A 25,067-nucleotide genomic window follows, 5' to 3' on the forward strand; every position below is an offset into this window, starting at 1 on the left:
ATATGCTTTCCCTGGTATGTTATTAATGTTACTGGATAAGCATAATGCTCCTTTTAGTATCAGTATTTATGTTTTTCTTTGCCAGTTTCGTCAGCAGTTCAGTTGCTGTCTGACATAGAATTTGTTTCCTTTCCCCACCTATATCATGGCGCCTGCCTGGGATACAGTCTGTACAATAGACCACTAGGAGGATAAGTGTATTCCCTGTAACGATCTACGGCAAAATGGCGCCGATTAACTGCGCATGCGCGAGACGCCGGCAAAATGGCCGCCGCGACTAGCGCGATTGCCATTTCTCTGTATAAATAGATGAGGAAGGATGTCCTGCTGTAAGCCCTGACCCTCTGAGGACGTACATCGCACGAAACGCGTCAGGGGGGCTACAGCTTATGGACATCTAGCCACTATATGTGGCCAACTACCTATGGTCAGTAATTTTGTTTGTTTCACCCCTTTTTGACTATTAAACTTAAGTCAAACAGCATTACACTATGTGGCGTCCTTCATTGGGCTCTCTTTGAGAGCACCATCTCCCACAGTGCCTCTCTGGACCAAGGAGTTCCCTGACGCCCACACGTTTGGATGCAACTTGGCTACTGCTCTTCGCAGTGAGACAGAGGATAGGACGCAGTGCGATCTGACCAGAGCTCTGATGCTGGAGAGATCTTGCAGCAGTTTTTTTTCCCTACATGCGTTAACTTAACGCACCTCTGGTGAGTGCGCACTCTATCTGTTTTTCCAGGATTCTCTTCACCTTTTTACTACCATCACTTTGGGACGAGGACTTTATGTGTGCTCTCAGCACTTCTCATTGACTAAACGCAATATTCATCATTGTGGCATATCTGTTTAACCACTGATATTCATACATTTATCCTATAGAGAATTACTTGTATTTTTTGATTTTAGCGCTGCACCTATTTTTCTTTTATTACTAATTATTTCACCATCGATACCATGGAGAGATCAGGAGATAGTAGCCGCTCTGTGTGGTGTGGGTATTGCTGCTTAAATCTATAAGTTATGGAACATGTTATCATTTGATGTATGTCCAATCCCCACACAGCTTCTCTAAGCAACTAAGAAACTTACTTTTCAGATCATCAATCCTCAGCAATATAATCAATAAGACGAAGGCGACTACGAGTAGACACAACACCCGGGACCAAGTCCACCTGGACCTCATGACTACGAAGAGAAATAGAAGAATCCTTAAGACATTTCTGTGTACTCCGAGCCAATGATTTATCCCAAAAAATTATTTCACAGTAAAATAATGGAAGATTTCAGTCAGGCTCCTGTTTTGGAACCTTTAGCTACAGACAAGAGCGCTTACCAATGGATTACTATTCCACAGCCATACAACCGTACCTTCAGACAAATGTGCATGTTTATAAGGTTTCAAGCCTAAACTGAAAAACAAGTATCTTATCAATTGTAGCCTACCAATCCTTGGATGTGGTGGCTGTATTCATTTTCTCTTTTTCAGGCTAAGTACATTTTCTGCAAGTACAGGAAAAATACCTGTCAATGGACTTTCTGTGCATCAAACTGATCTCAAACAATGCTATCAGCTTTCCAGGCTATCTTCTGTAAACTACACAACATCTGCTCCCTCTGGAGATGAAGAGAGCGGAAGGTGTTTGTAGTCCAAATTAGAGTTGTGCACAAATATTTGTTTTGTTTCATTTTGGATTTGTTAGTTAATAATTTCATTCACACATATTCGTTAGTTAGAATGATGTGTTCTTCATATATTCAGATTCGTTTCATATATTTGTTATTTTCAACTCAATTCAAAGTTTGAATATATATGTTATTTTTAAATGGATTTGAAATTCAGAAGATGGATATATTCATTCTATTCTGTTCTATTTTTGTTTTATATTCTATTTTACTCTATTCTCTTCTATTATTTTCTATTCTATTCTTTTATTTTCTATTCCCCTCTTAGTTTTCTGTTCTATTATGTTTTATCTATTTCTATTCTACTTTATTCTATTCAATTCCATTCTATGCATTTATTTTCTGTTCTATTTTATTCTATTCTTTTCTATTATCTAAAGCAGCCTAAGTAGGTATCATCATCTTTTTTCACTTTTACACCTTACTGTATTTATTGCACTATGTTTACATTTTGAATTTGAAAAATTTTTTGTTATAATTTATCTTGCATTCATTGAAATTTGTTACTATTGTGATTCAGAAATTCAGATACACCCGAATTGCCAAATAATGAAAATTAAAAAAAAAAAAAAAAAACAATGTGCAAGTCTAGTCCAAATCAGATGAGCAACCTAGGGTAACAAGGCTGCTACACCATAGATACAGTACAGGCAGTGAGCGTTGTCACCCTCACAGTAACAGGAAGTGTGTTACTGGCAGGACCATTAGGTGAAAATAAAGGGTGAAAATGCCTGAAAAAAAAGAAAATTAATACAGCCACCACATGCAAAGACTGGTAAGCTATACATTTTTATATTTTTGTTTTTGGATTTGGAGAAACTTTGAAACTGCATGCTCCTACCCTGAACATTTTTCTTTTTGAATATAAGTCATTGACAGAAGTTTGGCACAGGCTGTATAAGTATTTATTAAAGGTGTTGGTTATTTTGGCAAGCTGTTAAGAGGACTTTAATGACAATGAGGAGTCGAGAGCCAGAGGCAATGAAACAATTGGAGAAATTCAATTAAAGAGTACACGAGTGTCCAAAAAAATCAACAAAATTTGTCAAATGGCTATTTCTGCTATTATTCTTTGATGAAAAACTCCAGGCATATTGAAAAGTTGGACATTTTGGTTTTTTTTTTTTAAAAGCTGCAGAAAGCAATGTTTATTACCATAGTATAGTGGTGTCAGTGACCTTTAGCACACGATTTATGTATTGTATTGTTTTATGAATGCACCTACATTTATCAACAGAGCAGGCATAGATGTCTTGTTTTTGATGAGATAAGACCTGAAAAGAAAAAAAAACACATTTGGTACAAATCTTTTCAGTATTCCCTTGTTCAGATATTTTATTGGAAGGCTTCAAGCCAAAGTTACAATTTCAATGCAGTAATACAAAAAAAAATGCAACAAGGGTAACATGAGATCGGGACAGAGTATGAGATCAACAGGCAGAGATCGGTTATGGTCGTTTAAATTACATACAGGTACCATCAAGAAGGATGCAGGAAATCTGGCATCCGGCAGAAAACAATACATGGGTATGGGTATAACGCTCAACAGGAAAATGAGAACATTGAAAAACAGGTATCTTTTTATTATTCCCTTTTATTATACCCTTTATAGCCAAATGTTTGTGGACCCCTGTAATCCCATCTGTATAAGATGTGTGAACATCCTATTCCAAAATCATAAGCATTACTATAGGATTCCCACTCCCCACCTCTCCCCCAAGGCAGCTTTAACAGACTCCAATTTTCTTGGAAGGCTTTCCACAAACCTCCAAAAGAGCATTTTTGAACTCTGGAACTCATGTTGGAGAAGAAGATCTGGCTTTCAAGTGGCATTTTAATTTATACCAAAGTAGACCAGTAGGGTTGAAGACAAGGCTCTAGTAAGGCCTTTCCTTCACATCAAACCCATCAAGTCTTTATGGATCTGACTTTGTGCACAGGGATACAGTTTTGGTGGAACTGAAAACGGTCTTCTATCCCAACATGTTACTAGAAGACTGCGCGCACGCAATTGTCTAACATGTCTTCGTATGCTGTAGCAGTGACAATAACTTTCACTGGAAACACCTCAACTCAATCATTTAGAAGAGTGTGCAGATACTTTGTCCACGTATATTGTAGCAGCCAAACAGATTCAGGCAGGGCAGAAAGTAATGCATCTGTTTGGTTGCTATAACTTACAGCAACTCACCTTTACACAATGATCAAACACCGCGGCTCCCACCAACTTCTCTTCTAGAAATGCCAGGTCTATTTTTAGCTGCACAAAGACAAAAACATACAAGATTTTCACATTATACAAATATATAGTTTTACATTACTTCAGTCTTTTTATAATTTACATATTTAATTTTTTGCTATTTTCTTTCATTCCAAAGAAACAGAAATACAATAAAAATACAATAAATATGGTCTTTAATGTAAAGGGTCGAATGGCCAAGGCTTTAATTTGGAAGATTCCACTAATCAGCAGAGGTGAGGGCATATGGAGGCATTTTTTATTTTGAGTCTAAAACAGGAAAACCTCTTGAAATAAAGGAGAGGCAATGGTGAATGTGCAGCAGACATTTAGCAGGTAGAAAATGCACAAGGTATGGAAAAAAACAGCTGGTTTCTTTTTATTCAGGCTTATTTTCAGCCTATCATTGCCAATATGTTATTCTGAGAAGGAAAAGCTCCTCCCCAGAACCGCCCCCAAGGATCTCAGAACACCCTCCCCCAGAGAACTGGTATTCTTGCAGTACCTGGTGTGTTGTGTTGAACAGTGTTTTGCATCTTCCGTTTTTCATGATGCATAGGAAAGCTGCATTCTGAAACTCGCGTTTCACTGAGAGGGAAGACAGAGAAGAGGTCACAATGGAAACCATTTTATCTACAGTAGTCTATTAGCAAACACAGCCATTTTCAAACCAAGTTCCTCCTGAGGATGCTATGGGTTCCTTGAGCTGTGGCTGATTTCACACCCTTTTGATGATGCCTGCATAATTTTGGGGCCAACACCACTTTGCAGAGAGTGGCGTGACACCAATGACCATTTTAGATGTCTGTATAGGTGGCATTCTGACCATCACTGTAAGAGGGTATTTTTCCGACTGATCCCTAATTCATTGGTTTTAGAAGGTGCTCCTCAAGACCTAAAAATTATTTCAAGGGTTCCTCTGGGGTAGAAAGGTCAAGAAAAGCTGCTCTAACAAATATTTTATTTATTTGATTTATCCGTATACTGTACATATAAAACACTGAAACGTTTTTAATCAAAAGCCAATTGTGTATTTGTCTGTCTATCCATAAAATTTGCAGAAATTAAGATTAAGTCCCTAACTCCAGTAACCAAGTCATCCATGCATGGCTCATTGCTTATTATATTGACAATTATCAGAAACATTGTTTGTCTGATTGGTTCCTGGGCTGCAGAACCAATGGCAAGGAACTGGGCCCCTATCATACTTTTTTAGTATGGTAGGTGACTTTGCATGGTACCACTTCATATATTCATCATGGTGTGCTCTGTTGTGCAGGTCAAGACATGATGAATAAAGCTACCCAAAGACACCTGTAAGCAGGTTGAAAACTGCTAAGTTAGTTAGATACCGGCCTTGGTTACTGGTTTGGGGGCTTTTTGGGTTTCAGGTGGCCCATTTGTGAAATAAAATGGGGAAAGGCTGAGGCCCAGGAGTCCCCGGGAAAGAAGGGTTCCCATTCTGTGCTGCTGCTGACTCTTTATCCAGTAGATGCCTTTTAATGCTGAGTATCCCGCGATGCCACCAGCCATGTCCTCTATCACCTGTGATGGATTCTATTACCACTCCTGAACTCCAATATAAAGAATCACCTTTCTTAAGGTATATCTGGGCCTATTAGAAGTTAGTTTGGGTATTTTTAGGAACTGTTTTATCCTGTATCACGTTTGCATTAAGAAGATCAATAAAGACTTTTTATGTAAGCCTGGTCTGAAATCATTCTCAAAGGGGTGCATAATAAGGTTGGCATATACAAAGAACCTGGGTCTGTTTAGGCACTAGAAGGGCATGAAGTACACGGTACTACGAGTAAGCTGCACTTTAATGAAGAACAAGGTTGTTACTAAGGGCAATCAAGTTAAGTTACAGAGTTACAAGCAACCAGTCAAGGCGTGGTACCGGGGGAAGGTGAGGTATCCTGTGGTAGCGAGGGGGTGCCAGTTGGGCTCTCTCCCCAGCGGTCCATCTCCCATAGCAACTGGGAGCAGACCAACAATAGAGAAGACCTCACCCTAACCAGAAAGTATGGAAGAAGTTGAGTTAACACAGGTCACCTATGAGTGTCAGACGGGGTTTCATTCTGTTACTGGGAGCAGGGTAAGGGAGGTATGCTGGCCGAGTGGTGCAGCATGGCCCCCCACCCCAAATGCAATACTTATATTACACTGGGAATAGAAAAATTGGACAAATCTTGAAAGGTGAGTCGGCTTTATACTAATTTCAGTGTCTGCTCATCCCTGAGACAGAAGACTGCTTTAATGTTAGACTTTCACATGATCACAGTTCCCTCCTGGTCCGGTGTTTAGGCTCCACCTGCAAAATGATGTTGTTGGAGCATCAAGTCCAGCCCGCCCTTCACACCAGCCAAAATCAGATTGCTTGACCATCTCTAGTCTTATGCAACTCCAAATTCAACCAATAGATCTTGGGAAAAAGAGCTCTTGTGGGTGCTGGAAGTTTAAGTACCATTGATACAGGTCAGCACAAGGGATGCTACAGCAGTGGCTCCCCTCTCGTCTCCATTTTATAACATAATAATGCATACTCAGACAATCACAGTCTTATTGTTTATGAACTTCTCCAAACATTCAGATGATGATTTTTTGCCAGTGAGCCATTCCTTGTCTATGGCCAGTATAAGACTCCAGCTCACAAGGACAGGGACAGCCAGTCTGGGACCACAAACATTTTGTAATACAAAAAGTTGCCCTTTTTTTCATGTTCTGATCACCTATTTTATTGGACATTTTTTACTATACAAGAACAATGGACTTTCAAGACAATGCTTGGGAAGCAAAGCAAAAACAACCTAAGGCAGCATACTGAAACCTGACCTTCCCAACAAGTTAAAAAAACATAAGGAAAACTAGTATAATCATCTGGCAGACTCAATATTAGGGACCGCTGGCTGTGAAACAACTCACCGGTGGCATTTAGGCATTTTGTGTGCAAGACTTTTCCTTTAACTGACACCTGTGAAGTAATAAGTATGGAGAGATTAAAATATAAAAAATTGGTGATAGAAAGAGATCATTTGATCCAAATCTGCCCATTTTTTTGTTTTTATTAGACATTTTATAACAAAATAAAACATCTGCCCCTTTTTTTTGTTTTTTAGTTTTTTTTCTCTCATATTTTTGTCAAAGTATAGAACTATATACAGGATATTCTTTATAGCCATGCATTGGGTTGAGACAGGTATAACATCTTAGCAGATCAGTGATATAATGTGTAAAACCTTTAGTTGGCCATAGCTAGACTTCTTAAATATACAGTATGTACACAGATTTTTTCAGTGTGCGAAGAATTATTATTATTGTATTATTACACAGGATTTATATAGTGCCAACAGTTTGCGCAGCGCTTTACAAAATTAAGGTAGACACCAGGGGAGGACTGACCATTTGGAAACTTGGGCACTGCCCGAGGGCCCGGGGTCAGTAGGGGGCCCCATGAGATGCCCCTGCTACCTTTTTCATAGGCTTTTTTTGAGTTTGGGCAAGGACACAGGGGCCCCATGATCCCCTATTGCCCAGGGCCCCATGAGTTGTCAGTCCGCCCCTGGTAGACACTATGGTTACAATACAATTTGGTACAAGAGGAAACAGAGGGCCCTACTCCTTAGAGCTTACAATCTAGGAGGAAGAGCAATGTCATTTAAGATAGATGATGGTATAACTAGTAGTAGTTAGTCCTATTGAACTGGATTTGGTCTGCAGTGTTGACGAAGACACACCTCCTCTCATCCAAGTGGCTTTCTCAATTCAAACTAATTAGCTACATGGGTATAAATTCTGGGGTATGTTCTCAACACTCATTAGAACTGAGCAAGCCATTTGGATTAGTGGAGAATTATCTTCAATATTATGGAACAAGTCCAGCTGGATGTGACACTACTAATATTACTGTCACTAATATTTCTGGGCCCCAAAATTGTAGCCACCAACTAAGCAGTGAACTACTGTGCTAAACATTTCCTTACTAATAATCACCTCACCCCTTCAGTCTCCTCTCGCATTACTAACCTACTAAGCGACATATCGGCATGGATGTCACTCCACTTCCTCAAACTCAATCTTTCCAAAACTGAGCTCATACTATTCCCCCTCCCCTGACTTCTCCATCAAGATCAATAATACAACCATCAGTCCCTCCCCTCATGCCAGGGTACTAGGTGTAATCCTGGACTCCCATCTGTCCTTTCAGCCCCAAATCCAATCACTGTCCAAATTTTGTAGACTTCACCTCCACAACATCTCCAAGATACACCCGTTCTTAACCTCGGAAACTACTAAGCAACTTATTCACTCCATGTTATCTCTCACCTTGACCATTGTAACTCCCTCCTCATTGGCCGACCTCATCGCAGGCTATCCCCTCTTCAGTCTATCATGAATGCTGCTGCCTGACTCCTCCACCATACTAACCATTCTGTATGTGCCACCCCTCTCTGCCAATCTCTCCACTGGCTTCCCATTGCCCAACGAATAAAATTCAAAACATTAACAATAACATATAAAGCCATTTATAACTCTGCCCCCAATTACATCACCAATCTTGTCTCGAAATTCACCCAAACCGTCCTCTCCGCTCCTCCCACAACCTCCTGCTCTCTAGTTCCTTTGTCTCCTCCTCCCATGCTTGTCTCCAGGACTTCTCCAGAGCCTCCACCATCCTCTGGAATTCTCTGCCCCAATTTATCTGACTATTGCCTACTTTGCCCACTTTTAGGCAATCTCGGAAAACCTCTCTCTTCAGTGAAGCCTATCCTGCCCTCAGCTAATAATGGAATCTTCTATTCCTCCTACCAGTCCATCCCCCACAGTTATTACCTTTTGTACCACCAACCTCTCCCTCTTAGATTGTAAGCTCCGAGGAGCAGGGCCCTCCTAACCCTCTTGTATTGAACTGTATTGTTGCTGTATTGTCTTTCTTTATATTGTAAACGTTGGCACTATATAAATCCTGTATAATAATAATAATAATAATGACCAGCTAATATACACAATGCCATATACAATATACCAAATGCCTAATGTACTGTAAGTTACACAACATCACAGAGTTAGGTGAATCCCCTTTGTTACATGGATGACAGCCATCTAGTATGCAGGACAGATGCTGGGGTCATGTAAATCCCCAGACAGATAGAGTAAACAGTAGACAGTTGCAGGCTGATGGTCAGAACAGGTTCAGACAAACAGATCCAAGTTCTAGAGAGGTATACAGAGTGCAGACTGACAACAGCAGAGAAATAGACTGATGATCAAAATAAGGGTAGACAAGCCAAGTATAAACAAACACAGAAGTAGTCTAAGGCATGAACAGTCAGACAAAAGTCAGGAAGACGTCAAAGTATTTGGGTAGACAGACTAACATGTTCATCAAGAACAGCTTGAATGTCAAGCAGTCTGCTTAATCTATCCTGATTAGTGCAGGTGTGAGCAGCAAAAACCTTACTTGCAATGTTGAGTAATAGGTGTAAGATGGTGAAGACTGAAGGCCAATCATTACACACAGTAGACTCAATTCATGAAGCATTACAAAAGAGCAAGGATCTTTATTTTTAGCCATGTGACTGTAATTTTTCAAATCTCAATGGGCTTAGCTGAAAATAGCCACCACTTTGATGAAAATAAGGACATTTTTCCTGGTGTTTTAGCTTTTTGAATTTAGTTTACTGTCTTATACAATATACACGCAATCAGCTCAATTAATAAAGATAAAACAACAGTATAAGGTGCTGTGTCCATCAGCTTTGAGCTATGTCAATGATCTTGCTTTTGACATCATTGATGCTGAGATAAATCACAATTCATTGACAGGTGCATTTGGATTACAGTTGATCTCCTTCTGATCTGCTTCATACAGACTTGTATGAGTCATATTCAGCCAATAAGGTCACAAGCATCCCCGTCCCTTGGCCCATCAATGACTGCTAACTTCCAAGTTTGGACCAGCTCAAAGCCAAGCTCATCACTAGATATCATCTGAAACAGTGATGTCAATGCTTCTATTTATGCAATGAAGGGACAAGACAAAAATATTCTTGGAGGCCCATTCCTAGGTGCTCCCATAGACCTGTATGGGGAGAGAAGCATCCCGCTGGGAAAACATCGACACAAGCTCTAAGAATCCTAATAACTAGAATCCAATGAGGTTTGACAATTGTAGTCACCTGGCTTAAAATAAAGATTCTTATCCTTGTGTAAAGTATCAGGAATTACACCAGCTCCTCATGGAATACAGCAAAATTCCCTAATTGATCTAACATGTTATTACTATGGATAAGCCTAGTTCTATCTGAACCAGGTATGGTCCATTCCTGGATATTAGCTGTCATCGCAGGGCCAATGAGGTAAATGACTAACCTGATATAGTCACATGGCCAATGATGTCACACAAATATGGGAATATTTTCCCATTATTAGTATCAGTGGAAGGAATAATGCTCCATTTGTTGGTGTCAATGGAAGGAATATTTCCCCATCATTGGCGTCAGTGGATGGAATAATTATCCCTTTGTTAGTGTCTGTGGGAGGAATAGTGTCCCATCATTGGTGTCAAGAGAAAGCATATTTCCCCAGGGTTGGTGTCAGTGGAAGTAATAGTGCCCTATCATTGGTTTCAGTGAAAGGAATATTGCCCCATTGTTGGTGTCAGTGGGAGGAATAGTATCTTGTATCAGTGGGAGGACATCCCTTTGTGTATATCAGCTGCGAGGCCGGAACTCTCAAGCCTGCAGTTCATTGGCCCAGCAATGACTGCTAACTTCCAGGTTTGGACCAGCCTGATACCAAATTAAAAAAGAAAAAAGCGCCACTTACAAAAAACACCAAAGTGTCAGCAGCACCCAAAATAAATTTTGGCAACAATAATCCAAATTAAAAGGTATGCGCTAATAACAAACTTATACAAAAGTGTATATCATCATCCAAAAAACATTAGTGTTTTAAATAAATTATAGTGTCCAAACATAAATTAGTGTTCAAAAAAATATATATATCTTCAGTGACTTGAAACAATTGTGAGAAATCCACCACCAAAGGAGATTAAATGAACTCACCAGAGCTAATGGCTGGTCAGATTATAAACCAGCAACAGCGCTTGTGCTCTGGGAGCAATGAACCCGATGTCCAAATAGATATGGTGATGTTTCAGATACTTCCAGATAATAATAATCACAGCCAAACAACTTTGCAGCCCAAGCTCTTATGATGAACTTCTCCACTCTTTCTCATACCTCCATAGGAGCATGCAGTACACTCAGGGACAAAAAAGAGAACATAATGGTGCAATACGTTTTTTTCATTTATCTCTTTAATAAAAAAGGTATAAGGAAACTGTCAGGCTCCGCCCCAACGGGATCTCTAGTGGTCCACAGCACGGGGTTTCCCAGGACGCGGAGTCTAAGCCCCAGTCTGCCTTTTCACCAGGGCCCCTGATGGTGGGGATGGACTTGGTGCAAGACTGGAACCAGGTCGCGCCCCTGGGCACCCCCGGCGGTGGTAGAGGGGTCCCGCTGGGGGTATGTGCCCGGGATGAGCCTGCTGCGAAGGGGACGACAGGTCCGATCCGAGCGGATGGATGGGATGGCAGACTCCGATCCGAGCGGGATGGACGGATGCCAGATCCCGATCCGAGCGGGATGGATGGGTGACAGCTAGGAGCGAGTGAGGTCAGACTAGCCGGGTCGGTATCGTGTGGGCAGCGTGGTACAGGGGAAGTAAGCGGAGAATGGTCGGGGTCACAAGCCAGGATCAGCAGGTAGCGGGCAGCGCGGTACAGAGGGTCAGGCAGGAGGATGGTCAGGGACGAGCCGGGGTCAGAGCAGGAGAGGGTCAGCATAGGTCAGAACAGGCAGAGTTTGGCAACTAGGAAGCGTACTTACAGAATCAGGAACAAGACCTTGCGGCAACCTGGAGATGCACAGGGCAGCTTTAAATAGAGCGCCCTGCTCTCCCATTGGTGCGGCCGCGATCGCTACTGCGCATGCGCGGCCGCCGCCGCGATCGTCGGCCGGGACAGATCGGCCGTCTGCGCATGCGCGCACCGCCGAGGACCCGGGATCCCTGACATTGCCCCCCCCCTACGGGCAACCTCCGGATGCCCAACCGAGCCCTACCGAACGGCTGGTTCTGAAAAAATTCCCGCACAAGTCTTGGGGCGTGCACATTTTGGGCTGGCTCCCATGAATTTTCCTCCGCCCCATATCCTTTCCATTTAACCAGAAACTGAGTTCGGCCTCCCCTCTTCCTACAATCTAAGATAGCTTCAACTTCAAACTCCTCCTCCCCATCCACGTTTACTGCCTCCGGTGGTTTAGACCTTCGATCCGGGAAGGGATCTGGAGTTGCTGGTTTCAACAGGGACACGTGGAAGACCGGATGAACCTTCATAGACTCGGGCAGTGCAAGCTCGTATGCCACCTCGTTGATCTTACGTTTTACACGAAAGGGCCCCAAGAATTTGGGAGCCAGTTTCTTCGAAGGGCAGGGCATTTTCAAATTTGCGGTGGACAACCAAACCTGGTCCTCTGGCTGCAAACTCAATTCCCCCCTTCTCTTCTTATCAAATGCCCTCTTATTGTCACCCTGGGCCTTTGCCATTGCTTCCTGCAATACCTTACTATTGGTTGACAAAAAGTTCAACATATCCTGCGTGGCCGGGACTGCGACCTCCGGGATCAGATCTGGCAGGAATACAGGGTGGAACCCGTAGTTTGCGAAAAACGGGGACTGTCCAGTAGCCGAGTGACTCGCATTGTTATATGCGAATTCCGCAAGCGGCAGGATAGTAAACCAGTCATCTTGGAGGAAGGTGGTATAGCACCTGAGGTACTGTTCTAGGGTCTGGTTTGTACACTCCGTCTGGCCATTGGTCTGTGGGTGGTAAGCAGAGGAGAATGACAGCTTAATTCCCAGGGTATCACATAAAGCTTTCCAGAACCTGGATGTAAACTGAACCCCTCTGTCAGATACAATATCCCTGGGAATTCCGTGGAGTCTTACCACTTCCTTAATAAACACACGTACTGTCTCAAGGGCCGTAGGTGTGTCCTTTAGAGGTACAAAATGGGCCATCTTGGACAGGCGGTCTACAATCACGAAGATTGCTGTGTGGTCCTGAGAGGGTGGAAGTTCCACAATAAAGTCAATGGAAATCATTGTCCATGGTCTGTCGGGTATCGGTAATGGACGCAAGAGACCCCAAGCCTTATTCCTAGTAGGCTTGTTCCTCTGACAAACGGGACAGGTTTTTACGTAAGTTTCGCACTCTCTGGCCATATTAGGCCACCAGAAGGTACGCTGCAACAGCTCCAAGGTCTTACGTACCCCAAAGTGCCCGGCCAGTGGGTGATCATGGCAGTATCCCAATACCAATGTACGGGCTTCCTCAGGGACCACAATCTGATCCTCCTTCCAGAGGAGTCCCTCCCTATTTAGTAAGGGGACACCGGGTGGGCCTTGCATACCTACGGATGCGGTCTGCAATTGAGAATGAAGCTCTGATTGGAGGGCTAGGAAATTCCCTGGGGTCAGGATAGTGTCTGGCTTGGGACTCTCTTCGGGGTCCCCAAACATGCGGGAGAGCGCATCAGGTTTCGTATTCTTAGACCCTGGCCTATAAGTTATATGGAAAAAGAACCGTGAAAAGAACAGTGCCCACCTGGCCTGACGTGGCCTCAGACGTTTAGCTGTTCTCAAATACTCTAGGTTCTTGTGATCCATGAAAATCAATATCGGGTGTACCGCCCCCTCTAACAGGTATCTCCATTCCTCTAGTGCCACCTTGATCGCCAAGAGTTCCCGATCCCCGATATCGTAATTCCTTTCAGCAGGAGTTAGTTTCCTGGAGAAGAAAGCCACCGGGTGCACAAGCTCTTTGATGCCCTTCCTCTGGGACAGGATCGCCCCGACCGCATTCTCGGATGCGTCTACCTCCAAGATATATGGCAAGGACAAATCAGGGTGGCTCAAAATAGGAGCTGCCGTAAACAACTCTTTTAAAGCTTTGAATGCCCTCTGTGCCTCAGGCGTCCACTGGAAGCGGACCCCCTGCCTGGTCAGCTGGGTGATAGGGGATACTAGGCCCGAAAAGTTCTTAATGAACTTCCTATAAAAGTTCGCGAAGCCAATAAAGCGTTGGACCGCTTTCTTATCGGTGGGGGCTGGCCAGTCTAAGATGGCCGAAACCTTTTGGGGATCCATGGCTATTCCCGTGGGCGAGATGGTTAGGCCCAGAAATGAAATACTACTCTGTTCAAAACAGCACTTGTCTGCCTTGGCATACAAGCTGTGTTGGCGGAGCCGTTCTAACACGCGCTTCACATGACCCCTATGGTCCTCCAAGGTTGGGGAAAAGATAAGGATATCGTCTAGGTACACAATGACGAAGACATCCAGATAGTCCCTGAACACATCGTTTATGAAATGCTGGAAGGTGGCTGGAGCGTTGCATAGGCCGAAGGGCATAACCAAATATTCATAGTGTCCGAATCTGGTACGGAATGCTGTCTTCCACTCGTCCCCCTCTCTGATACGGACTAAATTATAGGCACCTCTCAAGTCTAGTTTAGTGAAGACAGATGCTGACTTCAACCTCTGAAAAAGTTCGGGGACTAGTGGTAGCGGGTAACGGTTCTTCACCGTGACTTTATTCAAGTCCCGGTAATCTACGCAGGGCCGGAGGGACTTGTCCTTTTTTTCCACAAAGAAAATGCCCGCCCCAGCTGGCGACGTGGAGGGTCTAATAAACCCCTTATGGAGGTTTTCATCGATATATTCTCTCAGTACCCCTAACTCCCGCTCGGATAAGGGGAATATCCGCCCAAATGGAATCTCCGACCCTGGGAGGAGATCAATTGGGCAGTCATAACCTCGGTGCGGGGGGAGAGTGTCCGCCCCCCGCTTGCTAAACACATCCAAAAAATTATGGTAGGCCGAAGGAATGACTTGCGCCAGTTCCACATCTGTTTCTAGACACAACAAGGTCTCCGGAATCGGGGAGGTCTTAGGGAGGCAATGCTGCTGGCAGTATGTGGAGAGGAACTGGATAGAACCCGTCTTCCAGTCCACCTGGGGATTATGGGCTCGTAACCACGGGAGTCCCAAAATAATTGGAAATAATGGGGATGCTATGGCGTCTAACCGAAGGATTTCTTCATGATGGGTCGATATAGTGGTACGGATAGGTGGGGTTTCATGGTCCACCACCCCTGACTTAATACGGGATCCATCTGCCAGGAAAATATTCAATCCCACCTCCTTTGCTTGTAGGGGGATTCGTTGCTGAACTGCAAAGTCCAAATCTATGAAGCAACTACATGCCCCAGAATCCACAATTGCTGTGGTCACCACCGTTCTCCCCGGCAGCTGAAGTGACACAGGTACCGCTAGATAACTAGTGTTGCCCACACTGGTAGAATTGATCGTAGAAAAAACAGCGGAACACTTACCCCCCTTGGCTGGACAGGTACGTACCACATGGCCTGCTCCCCCACAGTATAGACAGAGATGGTTGGTAAGACGCCTCTGGCGTTCCTCAGGTGTAAGTGTCAGCCGTGTCCTTCCCGGTGGCCCGGTCTTGGGTGTATCCATAGCATCCTGATTCTGGCTTGCCGGCTGGAACTGGGTTGAAGCCTGAGGGGGTGTTTCAGTTGGTCCTCGTCCTTGGTTGCACTTTTCCTGCCTGCGCTCCCGCAACCGGCGGTCAATTCGAATAGTCAATGCTATTAGGGCCTCCAAAGTACTAGGTATGTCTATTCGGGCCAATTCGTCCTTCAGTGATTCAGCTAACCCAATGCGGAACTGGTGGTGCAAAGCCGCCTCGTTCCATTGGCTGTCACTACGCCAACGCCTGAATTCGGCGGCATAGTCCTCCACTGTCTGCTGACCCTGCCTGAGTGTATATAGGGCCCTCTCGGCCGTTGCGGTGCGCAGCGGGTCGTCATACAAGAGGGCCATAGCCTCAAAAAATACCGTCATTGACCTCAACAGCGGGTCTTGATTCTCTAGGAGCCGGTGGGCCCAATCTTGGGGTCCACCCCGTAGTAGGGCAATGATGAACCCTACCTTCACTGATTCAGAGGAAAAGGTCCGAGGCTGGAGGTCAAAGTATAGCTGACAGGAGCTACGAAAGGCCCTGAATCTACTTCGGTCTCCAGAAAAACGTTCTGGTGTGGGGACACGGGGTTCAGGTGCGGGTAACAACCCTGGTGTCTCCCTAGTGGGTTCCCCAGACCCCCCGGTAGATGTAGCTATGGTCTGCATGCGACTGTCCAAGCTAGTATAACCCTCCTGTAGACCCCTAATACCTAATGTAAGGGTCTCCATCTGTCGGCAGATGTCATCCAGAGGGGACGTTCCCCTTCCAGGCTCAGTCATGGCCGCAAGGTACTGTCAGGCTCCGCCCCAACGGGATCTCTAGTGGTCCACAGCACGGGGTTTCCCAGGACGCGGAGTCTAAGCCCCAGTCTGCCTTTTCACCAGGGCCCCTGATGGTGGGGATGGACTTGGTGCAAGACTGGAACCAGGTCGCGCCCCTGGGCACCCCCGGCGGTGGTAGAGGGGTCCCGCTGGGGGTATGTGCCCGGGATGAGCCTGCTGCGAAGGGGACGACAGGTCCGATCCAAGCGGATGGATGGGATGGCAGACTCCGATCCGAGCGGGATGGATGGATGCCAGATCCCGATCCGAGCGGGATGGATGGGTGACAGCTAGGAGCGAGTGAGGTCAGACTAGCCGGGTCGGTATCGTGTGGGCAGCGTGGTACAGGGGAAGTAAGCGGAGAATGGTCGGGGTCACAAGCCAGGATCAGCAGGTAGCGGGCAGCGCGGTACAGAGGGTCAGGCAGGAGGATGGTCAGGGACGAGCCGGGGTCAGAGCAGGAGAGGGTCAGCATAGATCAGAACAGGCAGAGTTTGGCAACTAGGAAGCGTACTTACAGAATCAGGAACAAGACCTTGCGGCAACCTGGAGATGCACAGGGCAGCTTTAAATAGAGCGCCCTGCTCTCCCATTGGTGCGGCCGCGATCGCTACTGCGCATGCGCGGCCGCCGCCGCGATCGTCGGCCGGGACAGATCGGCCATCTGCGCATGCGCGCACCGCCGAGGACCCGGGATCCCTGACAGAAACTCACAAACAAGGTGTCCAACAGACACCAGCTTCAATCGCAAAAAAGGGTTGAGATACAGTTAACGCTCACCGCAGATCTCTCCCATACAGCACAGACCAGCAAGGCTCTCTAACGTCCACATCATGTAGGCTACGCCCAACCGGTTTCGTCACACCGACGTCATCTGCGATGAGCGTTAACTGTATCTCAACCCTTTTTTGCGATTGAAGCTGGTGTCTGTTGGACACCTTGTTTGTGAGTTTCCTTATACCTTTTTTATTAAAGAGATAAATGAAAAAAACGTATTGCACCATTATGTTCTCTTTTTTGTCCCCGAGTATACTATATGCTCTCATGGAGGTATGAGAAAGAGTGGAGAAGTTCATCATAAGAGCTTGGGCTGCAAAGTTGTTTGGCTGTGATTATTATTATCTGGAAGTATCTGAAACATCACCATATCTATTTGGACATCGGGTTCATTGCTCCCAGAGCACAAGCGCTGTTGCTGGTTTATAATCTGACCAACCATTAGCTCTGGTGAGTTCATTTAATCTCCTTTGGTGGTGGATTTCTCACAATTGTTTCAAGTCACTGAAGATATATATTTTTTTTTGGACACTAATTTATGTTTGGACACTATAATTTATTTAAAACACTAATGTTTTTTGGATGATGATATACACTTTTGTATAAGTTTGTTATTAGCGCATACCTTTTAATTTGGATTATTGGACCAGCCTGAACCCAAGCTAATCAGCAATGAATGGACAAGACAAACATCCTTGGGGGCCCATTCTTGGAAACCATGGGCCTAGTAGCAGTGGCTACATCTGATATAGCTTTTGCTCTACCATTTCTTTACTTGCACTCAAAACCACCCCTATCTGTCCTGTGCATTCAAACAAAGCCACCAAGTTATTACAAGCTGGGGAACTGTGTTCGTTATCTGTCTACATATTCACAAGGTAGAATGAATACTTGCAATGCAAAACGCTGGTCACAGATGAGTTAGTTTGCCATACAGATGCTGAACACATAGTACAAAGATCACACTGGGTATGTTTTATGACAAGATTTTATCATTTTAGTCCCTATACTCAACAGCAATTAATGCCCTTTGAAGGGAAAACCAGAAACACAGCATAGTGTAGTAAAAATAGAAAAATAATTGGATTTCAAAGGTTTTATCCTTCCTTCCTGCTCTAACTTCTGATGAGAAAAGGTATTTAGCAGTTTATATTTACTAAAATAATTGCATTTCCATGTTCTGTGTACTGTGGGAGACCAGATATAGTGAATGCAGGGTCCGGGGAGACCTGATATAGTGAATGCAGGGTCCGGGGAGACCATATATAGTGAATGCAGGGTCCGGGGAGAGCGGATATAGTGAATGCAGGGTCCAGGGAGAGCGGATATAGTGAATGCGGGGTCCTAGGAGACCGGATATAGTGAATGCGGGGTCCTGGGAGACCGGATATAGTGAATGCGGGGTCCGGGGAGAGCAGATATAGTGAATGCGGGGCCCGAGGAGACCGGATATAGTGAATGCAGGGTCCGGGGAGACCGGATATAGTGAATGCAGAGTCCGGGGGGAGACCGGATATAGTGAATGCAGGGTCCGGGGGGAGACCGGATATAGTGAATGCAGGGTCCGGGGGGAGAACAGATATAGTGAATGCAGGGTCCGGGGTGAGACCAGATATAGTGAATGCAGGGTCCGGGGAGACCAGATATAGTGAATGCAGGGTCCGGGGAGACCAGATATAGTGAATGCAGGGTCCGGGGAGACCATATACTGTATAGTTTATGCAGGGTCCTAGGCTTAATAACACTTTAATATTAGCCTCTTGCAGTTCCTGTACAGCAGAACTCAGACTAGGGGAGAGAGAAACAGTAAAATGAGCCAATCAGTTGTGCTGCAGTGGATTTCTCTCTAGCTCCCTTGTCTCCTCCTCCCATGCTCATATCCAGGACTTCTCCAGAGCTTCCCCCATCCTCTGGAACTCTATACCCCAATTTATCAGACTATCGCCTACTCTGCTCACTTTTGGGTGATCTCCGAAAACCTATCTCTTCAGGGAAGCCTATCCTGCCCTCAGCTAATAATGGAATCTTTTATTCCTCCTACCAGTCCATCCCCCGCAGTTATTACCACTAGCCCCTCCCTCTTAGAGTGTAAGCTCCAAGGATCAGGCCCTCCTACCCCTATTGTATAGAACTGTATTGTTGCTCTATTGTCTCCCGTTATATTGTAAAGCGCTGAGCAAACTGTTGGCGCTATACAAATCCTGTTTAATAATAATAATATTAATAACAGACAGAAAACATAACAAAGATGGTTCATACCTGGACACAGAGTGATGGGGGCCACACCTCCAGACCCTTAATCTGATATGTCCCCTGTCATATAGAAAAAGCAGAGAAATATTAAGGTTACCTTCTGGAAAATACATTTTGACACATTTACTGTACTTATTACCTGTGGAGACCATGCTTAGTAACATGGCGATTCTACTTATTGTAAAGTTTATCTAAAGCCAAAACTTTTTGTTTCCTCTATAGCTATTCTGGTGACAACAGTACGATTTCACATTTCCCATCACTTCCTGCCTGACAGCAATAGATACTGGAACAAACAGAGGGTAAATCTTTCTTCTGTAAAAATCATCTCATCAAAATGACTTATGAATTTGCCTTACAATAAAAGATCACATTTTATAAGTATACTATATAGTTTTCATTCACAGATTCAGAACCCCCCCAAAGCATTGATTTAATATTTGGAAGATGCTGGAAAGCTTGGTTCTTGTAGTGGCAAGACATCCACTTGCCATGGCTCTACTCCTCCGCATTTTGCCAGAAGTCTCATTGCTCCTGCAGTAAGGGGGCTCTCATTCCTTCATTTTCCAAGGTATATAAGAAAGTCCAACTGGAAAACTACATTGCACATCAGTCATTCTCACCCAGGGTTCCTCCAGAGTTTGCTAAGGGTTCCTTGAGCTGTGGTTGATTGACCTTCTATTTATTGGTACCTGGATAGTTTCAGGACTGATGCTACTTGAAATAGCCAGCAGTATAACATTAGGGATCTTTTTAGTCATCTGGAAGGGCGGCATTCTGTATGCAAGGCATATTCTTCCCACTGACCACCAATGTAAGGAGCATTCTTCCTATTGACCAGCAATATAAGGGACATTCTTCCTATTGACCACCAATATAATGGGTATTCATCCAATGACCACCAATTTAAGGGGAATTCATCCCACTGACCAGCAATATAAGGGGAATTCATCCCACTGACCAGCAATGTAAGGGGCATTCTTCTCACTGACCAGCAATATAAGAAGAATTCATGCCACTGACCAGCAATGCAAGGGTCATTCTTCTCACTGACCACCAATATAAGGGGAATTCATCCCACTGACCAGCAATGTAAGGGTCATTCTTCTCACTGACCACCAATATAAGGGGAATTCTTCCCACTGACCAGCAATGTAAGGGTCATTCTTCCTACTGGCCACCAACATAAGGGGTATTCTTCCCAATGACCACCAATATAAGGGGAATTCATCCCACTGACCAGCAATGTAAGGAGCATTCTTCTTACTGACCACCAATGTAAGGAACATTTTTCCCAGTGACCACCAATATAATGGGTATTCTCCCTATAGACCACCAATATAAGGGGCATTCTTCCCACTGACCACCAATATAAGGGGCATTCTTTCCACTGACCAGCTGTGTAAGGGTCATTCTTCCCCTGACCACCAATATAAGGGGCATTCTTCCCAGTGACCAGCAATGTAAGGAGCATTCTTCTCATGGACTACAAATGAAAGGGCCATTCTTCCCACTGAACACCACTGTAAGAAGTATTCTTTCCACTGGCAACCAATGTAAGAAGCATTATTTTCACTGACAATCAATGTAAGGGGAATTCTTCCCACTGACCAGCAATGTAAGGGTCAGTCTTCCTACTGGCCACCAACGTAAGGGATATTCTCCCCAATGACCACCAATATAAGGGGAATTCATCCCACTGACCCCCAATATAAGGGGAATTCATCCCACTGACAAGCAATGTAAGGGTCATTCTTTCTACTGGCCACCAATGTAAGGGGTATTCTCCCTAATGACCACCAACATAAGGGGAATTCATCCCACTGACCACCAATCTAAGAAGCATTCTTCCTACTAATCACCAATGTAAGGAACATTTTTCCCACTGACCACCAATACAATGGGTATTCTCCCTATAGACCACCAATATAAAAGGCATTCTTCCCACTGACCAGCAATGTAAGGGGCATTCTTCCCACTGACCAGCAATGTAAGGAGCATTTTTCCCATTGACTACAAATGAAAGGACCATTCTTCCCATTCAACACCACTGTAAGCAGGGCCAGATCTAGCCTATCTGATCTGGGGGTGCAGTAAAAAAAGTCTAGAGGCATAATGTCAGTAGAGTGATAGGGATGCATGGAACCAGTATTCCCTGTTCACCTTGAACCCATGTCAGCAATGTGAACAAACTGGAGTGACCACCATGTCACATTGCACGTGGGTGGTGAAAAAAAAAATGCAGATTAACCGCCTGTTTCAACCGCCACTCCTGCGATCGTAGCCTTAATCAAGCCTGCATCTCCTACAGCGCAGATCGGCAAATCAGAGTGCATTGTACCTTCCTACTCACCAATACAGAATAATGACAACACATGTTCCTTGTGCCCAGAGCGATAATGTTATGGGCGAGGGAAATTATGTTAAACGCTTTCCCATTTTATTTTGAAAACCTCTAAAAATACTATGCAAATGGAGCCCGCCAACAATTCCTGGAATAGAGCCTCCCTGTTGTGTAACGCCATTTTACAGACCTTTTCTGCAGCAGTGGCAAACCTCCAGTATAATTAACACAGAAAGGCAGAGGAAAAAAAGAATTTGTGTGGATGTAAACCTTAACGGCTAAGTTCACCTTTTATAAAAAATTAATAAATGCACATCTTTTTGCAGGTAAAAAAATTTGAATTTATTCTTTTTTTTTATTCTGCAGTCAATAAGTCATTGCAACCATGATCAGCAGATTATTATTATTAGAAAAGGTAAAAAAACTTAGCGAGCGCTTACAGTAGCAGCTAATTGCACCAAAAAGGAACCACAGACCTTTTCAAAAAAGTATTGTGCAACGCTGCACTGTTCTCATTCCCAAAAGATCATTATTTCAGGTACTTATATAGCGCCGTCAATTTAAGCAGCACTTTACATATATATTGTACATTCACATCAGTCCCTAACCCTCAAGGGGCGTACAATCTAAGGTCCCTAACTTACATCCATACATACACATACTAGGGACAATTTAGACAGGAGCCAATTCACCTACCAGCATGTCTTTGGAGTGTTGGAGGAAACCGGAGTACCAGGAGGAAACCCACGTAGGTACAGGGAGAACATGCAAACTCCAGGCAGGAAGTGCCGTGGCTGGGATTCAAACCAACGACCCAAGTACTGCCAGGCAGAAGTGCTAACCATTTAGCCACTGTGCTGCCCATAGCAGATCATGAGTAGTGATGGGTCGAACATCCCTCTGTTCGGTTCACAGTTGAAGATTAGAATCTATGGAATGTTCGACCAGGAACTTCGTACACAAACAATTTACTGACAGCTGAATGTAAAAAGAATCGTCGGTGTTGCCGACGAGCGAGTGCCCCCCCCCCTTCCCCTTCTGAACCATACCAGGTCACATGCCCTCAACATGGGGGGGGTGCTTTGGGGCCCCCCAAAACACCTTGTCCTGAGGGACGAGGGCCTCTTCCCCACAACAAAAGTAGTAGTTGCCGTGAGCCAACTACCGACATAGGGAATAAACACCCAAGCAATGTGGCTTATATGTAAAACCACATATTTTTTTTATTCCCTTTGGGAGAAAAGGGAATAATAAAAATATGTGATTTTACATATAGGCTACATTGCTTGGGTGTTTATTACCTACTTCGGTAGTTGGCTCACGGCAACTACTACTTCTTTTGTTATGTCATTTTTTTGGTTTACAATCACACCTTTTAATAGGTGGGATCTCTGAGCTTGTCAATAGGCTACCCACCTAAAGTATTAAAGTGGTACAGCTATTTTGAAACCTCTTCGTCACAAGCCTAAGCTGTGGTTGTGGGGGTCTGCGGGCAGGGGGCTTATCAGAATCTGGAAGCCCCCTTTAGTAGATCCCAGCCCCCCCCATGTGAATGAGTATGTGGTACATGGTAACAATGCCCATTCACAAAAAAAGTGTAGTGTAAAAAGGACTGGGGACCGTCTTTGACAAGTCCTTTATTAAAAATGAAAAAAATGTCCCCCGAAGTAGATCCAACGTCAATGACGATGCCTGCCCCGTCGCTACCCAAAGACAGAAAAAGAAAAAATCCGCTCCGCTCATGATGCTGGCTCCCTCCATCTGACAGCTGCGCCATGATGACAGTTCTTAAATACTGTCATGACGTCATAAGGGGCCGGGGTAAACCCCACCCCCTTGTGACATCATCCTGTGCTGTGATTGCCCAAAGCATTGCACCTAACCTGTGGTCAGGTGCAGGGGCGGACTGACCATTTGGAAACTCGGGCTCTGCCCGAGGGCCCGGGGTCAGTAGGGGGCCCCATGAGATGCCCTTGGTACCTTTTTCATAGGCTTTTTTGAGTTTGGGCAAGGACACAGGGGCCCCATGATCCCCTATTGCCCGGGGGCCCCATGAGTTGTCAGTCCGCCCCTGGTCAGGTGCATTGCTTTGACCAATCACAATGCACTGTCAGGGTGCAGTGCATTGTGGGGCGTGGCCGTCGAGCAGCCCACCAAGAACCCGTATCGTTCATGTGTTCAGCGAACACACGACCAGTCAATGTTCGATTCGAACATTCAGCCCAACACTACTCAGGAGTGCAATGCAAGGCTCCTACAGACTGTCAGTCATCTGTCTGCCCGTACCTCCCATAGGGGCAGGCAGTCACTGAATTTCAGGAAGAATCAATGAACTATGAGGACGCTCACCAGCACCCTCATAGTTCATTGAGGACTACTTGTACCTAATTCATTCATAGAACTCTCTGAACGAATGGTCTGGCTGTGCGGGTCATGTGACCATGTTTAAATTCTGACAGCAAGTGCAGGGAGAAAATCCCGTGTCAGCTGTCAAGGGTAGTGGACGATCCGGTGGAGTGAAGGCAGAGGCTGGAACATTATTTATTTATTTCAGGTACTTATATAGTGCCGTCAATTTACGCAGCGCTTTATATATATACTGTACATTCACATCAGTCCCTAACCCTCAAGGGGCGTACAATCTAAGGTCTCTAACTCACATTCATACATACACATACTAGGGCCAATTTAGCCAGGAGCCAATTAACCTACCAGCATGTCTTTGGAGTGTGGGAGGAAACTGGAGTATATGGAGGAAACCAATGCAGGCAGAGGCAGAACATGCAAACTCCAGGCAGGTAGTGCCGTGGTTCGGGTTCAAAACAGCGACCCTAGTACTGCTAGGTGGAAGTGCTAACCACTTAGCCACTGTGCTGCCTAGCTACATCTTCCTCCCTAAATATGGGTAGAACATGTTACATGTTCTAAAGGTGAACTTATCCTTTAAAGTGATTCAAAGGCTGAAGGTTTTTTTTTTACTGTAAAGTGTCTGTAAACCGCAAACATGAAATATGAACAAAGCATACCCCTCTATATTGTGTACTTGTTTCGAGTAAGAGCACTAAGTGTCATTTCTGTCTGCTGCTTTGTTCCTATGCTATCAATATGAATCAGTTCTGACAAGATTTCTTTGACACCAGGAGAAAAAAGGTGACAGGGGAGGGATCTACAGCACACAGCATGTGATTGACAGCTCTGCTCCTGTTTGCTGTGTCAATAGGGTGTGTCCCTTCCCTCCAATCAGTTATCCAAGTTCTCCTCACCGAGCTTTGTAGTGTGTAATTCCAGCTCTCCACAACCTGTTTTCTGGAAGCTCAGGCAAGCTGTAAAAATTCTGGA

The 25,067-nt window shown here is 44.7% G+C and overlaps 1 protein-coding gene across 1 annotated transcript in view; it reads right to left on the reverse strand.

Moving 5' to 3' along the window:
• IL17RC (interleukin 17 receptor C) overlaps positions 1–25,067 on the reverse strand; it is a 124,598-nt gene that overhangs the window by 16,430 nt on the left and 83,101 nt on the right. The window contains exons 12-17 of the mRNA XM_089682064.1: positions 19,391–19,444; positions 6,851–6,899; positions 4,431–4,513; positions 3,878–3,946; positions 2,912–2,960; positions 1,093–1,188 (exon numbers count right to left, since the gene is read on the reverse strand). Coding sequence (XP_089538190.1) covers positions 1,093–1,188; positions 2,912–2,960; positions 3,878–3,946; positions 4,431–4,513; positions 6,851–6,899; positions 19,391–19,444 — 400 coding nt within the window. The remainder of the gene's footprint in view (positions 1–1,092; positions 1,189–2,911; positions 2,961–3,877; positions 3,947–4,430; positions 4,514–6,850; positions 6,900–19,390; positions 19,445–25,067) is intronic.

This window comes from Staurois parvus, unplaced genomic scaffold, assembly GCF_062004578.1.
Source record: "Staurois parvus isolate SC_StPar_1 unplaced genomic scaffold, SC_StPar_1.0 ptg000283l, whole genome shotgun sequence".
Lineage (NCBI taxonomy): Eukaryota > Metazoa > Chordata > Amphibia > Anura > Ranidae > Staurois > Staurois parvus.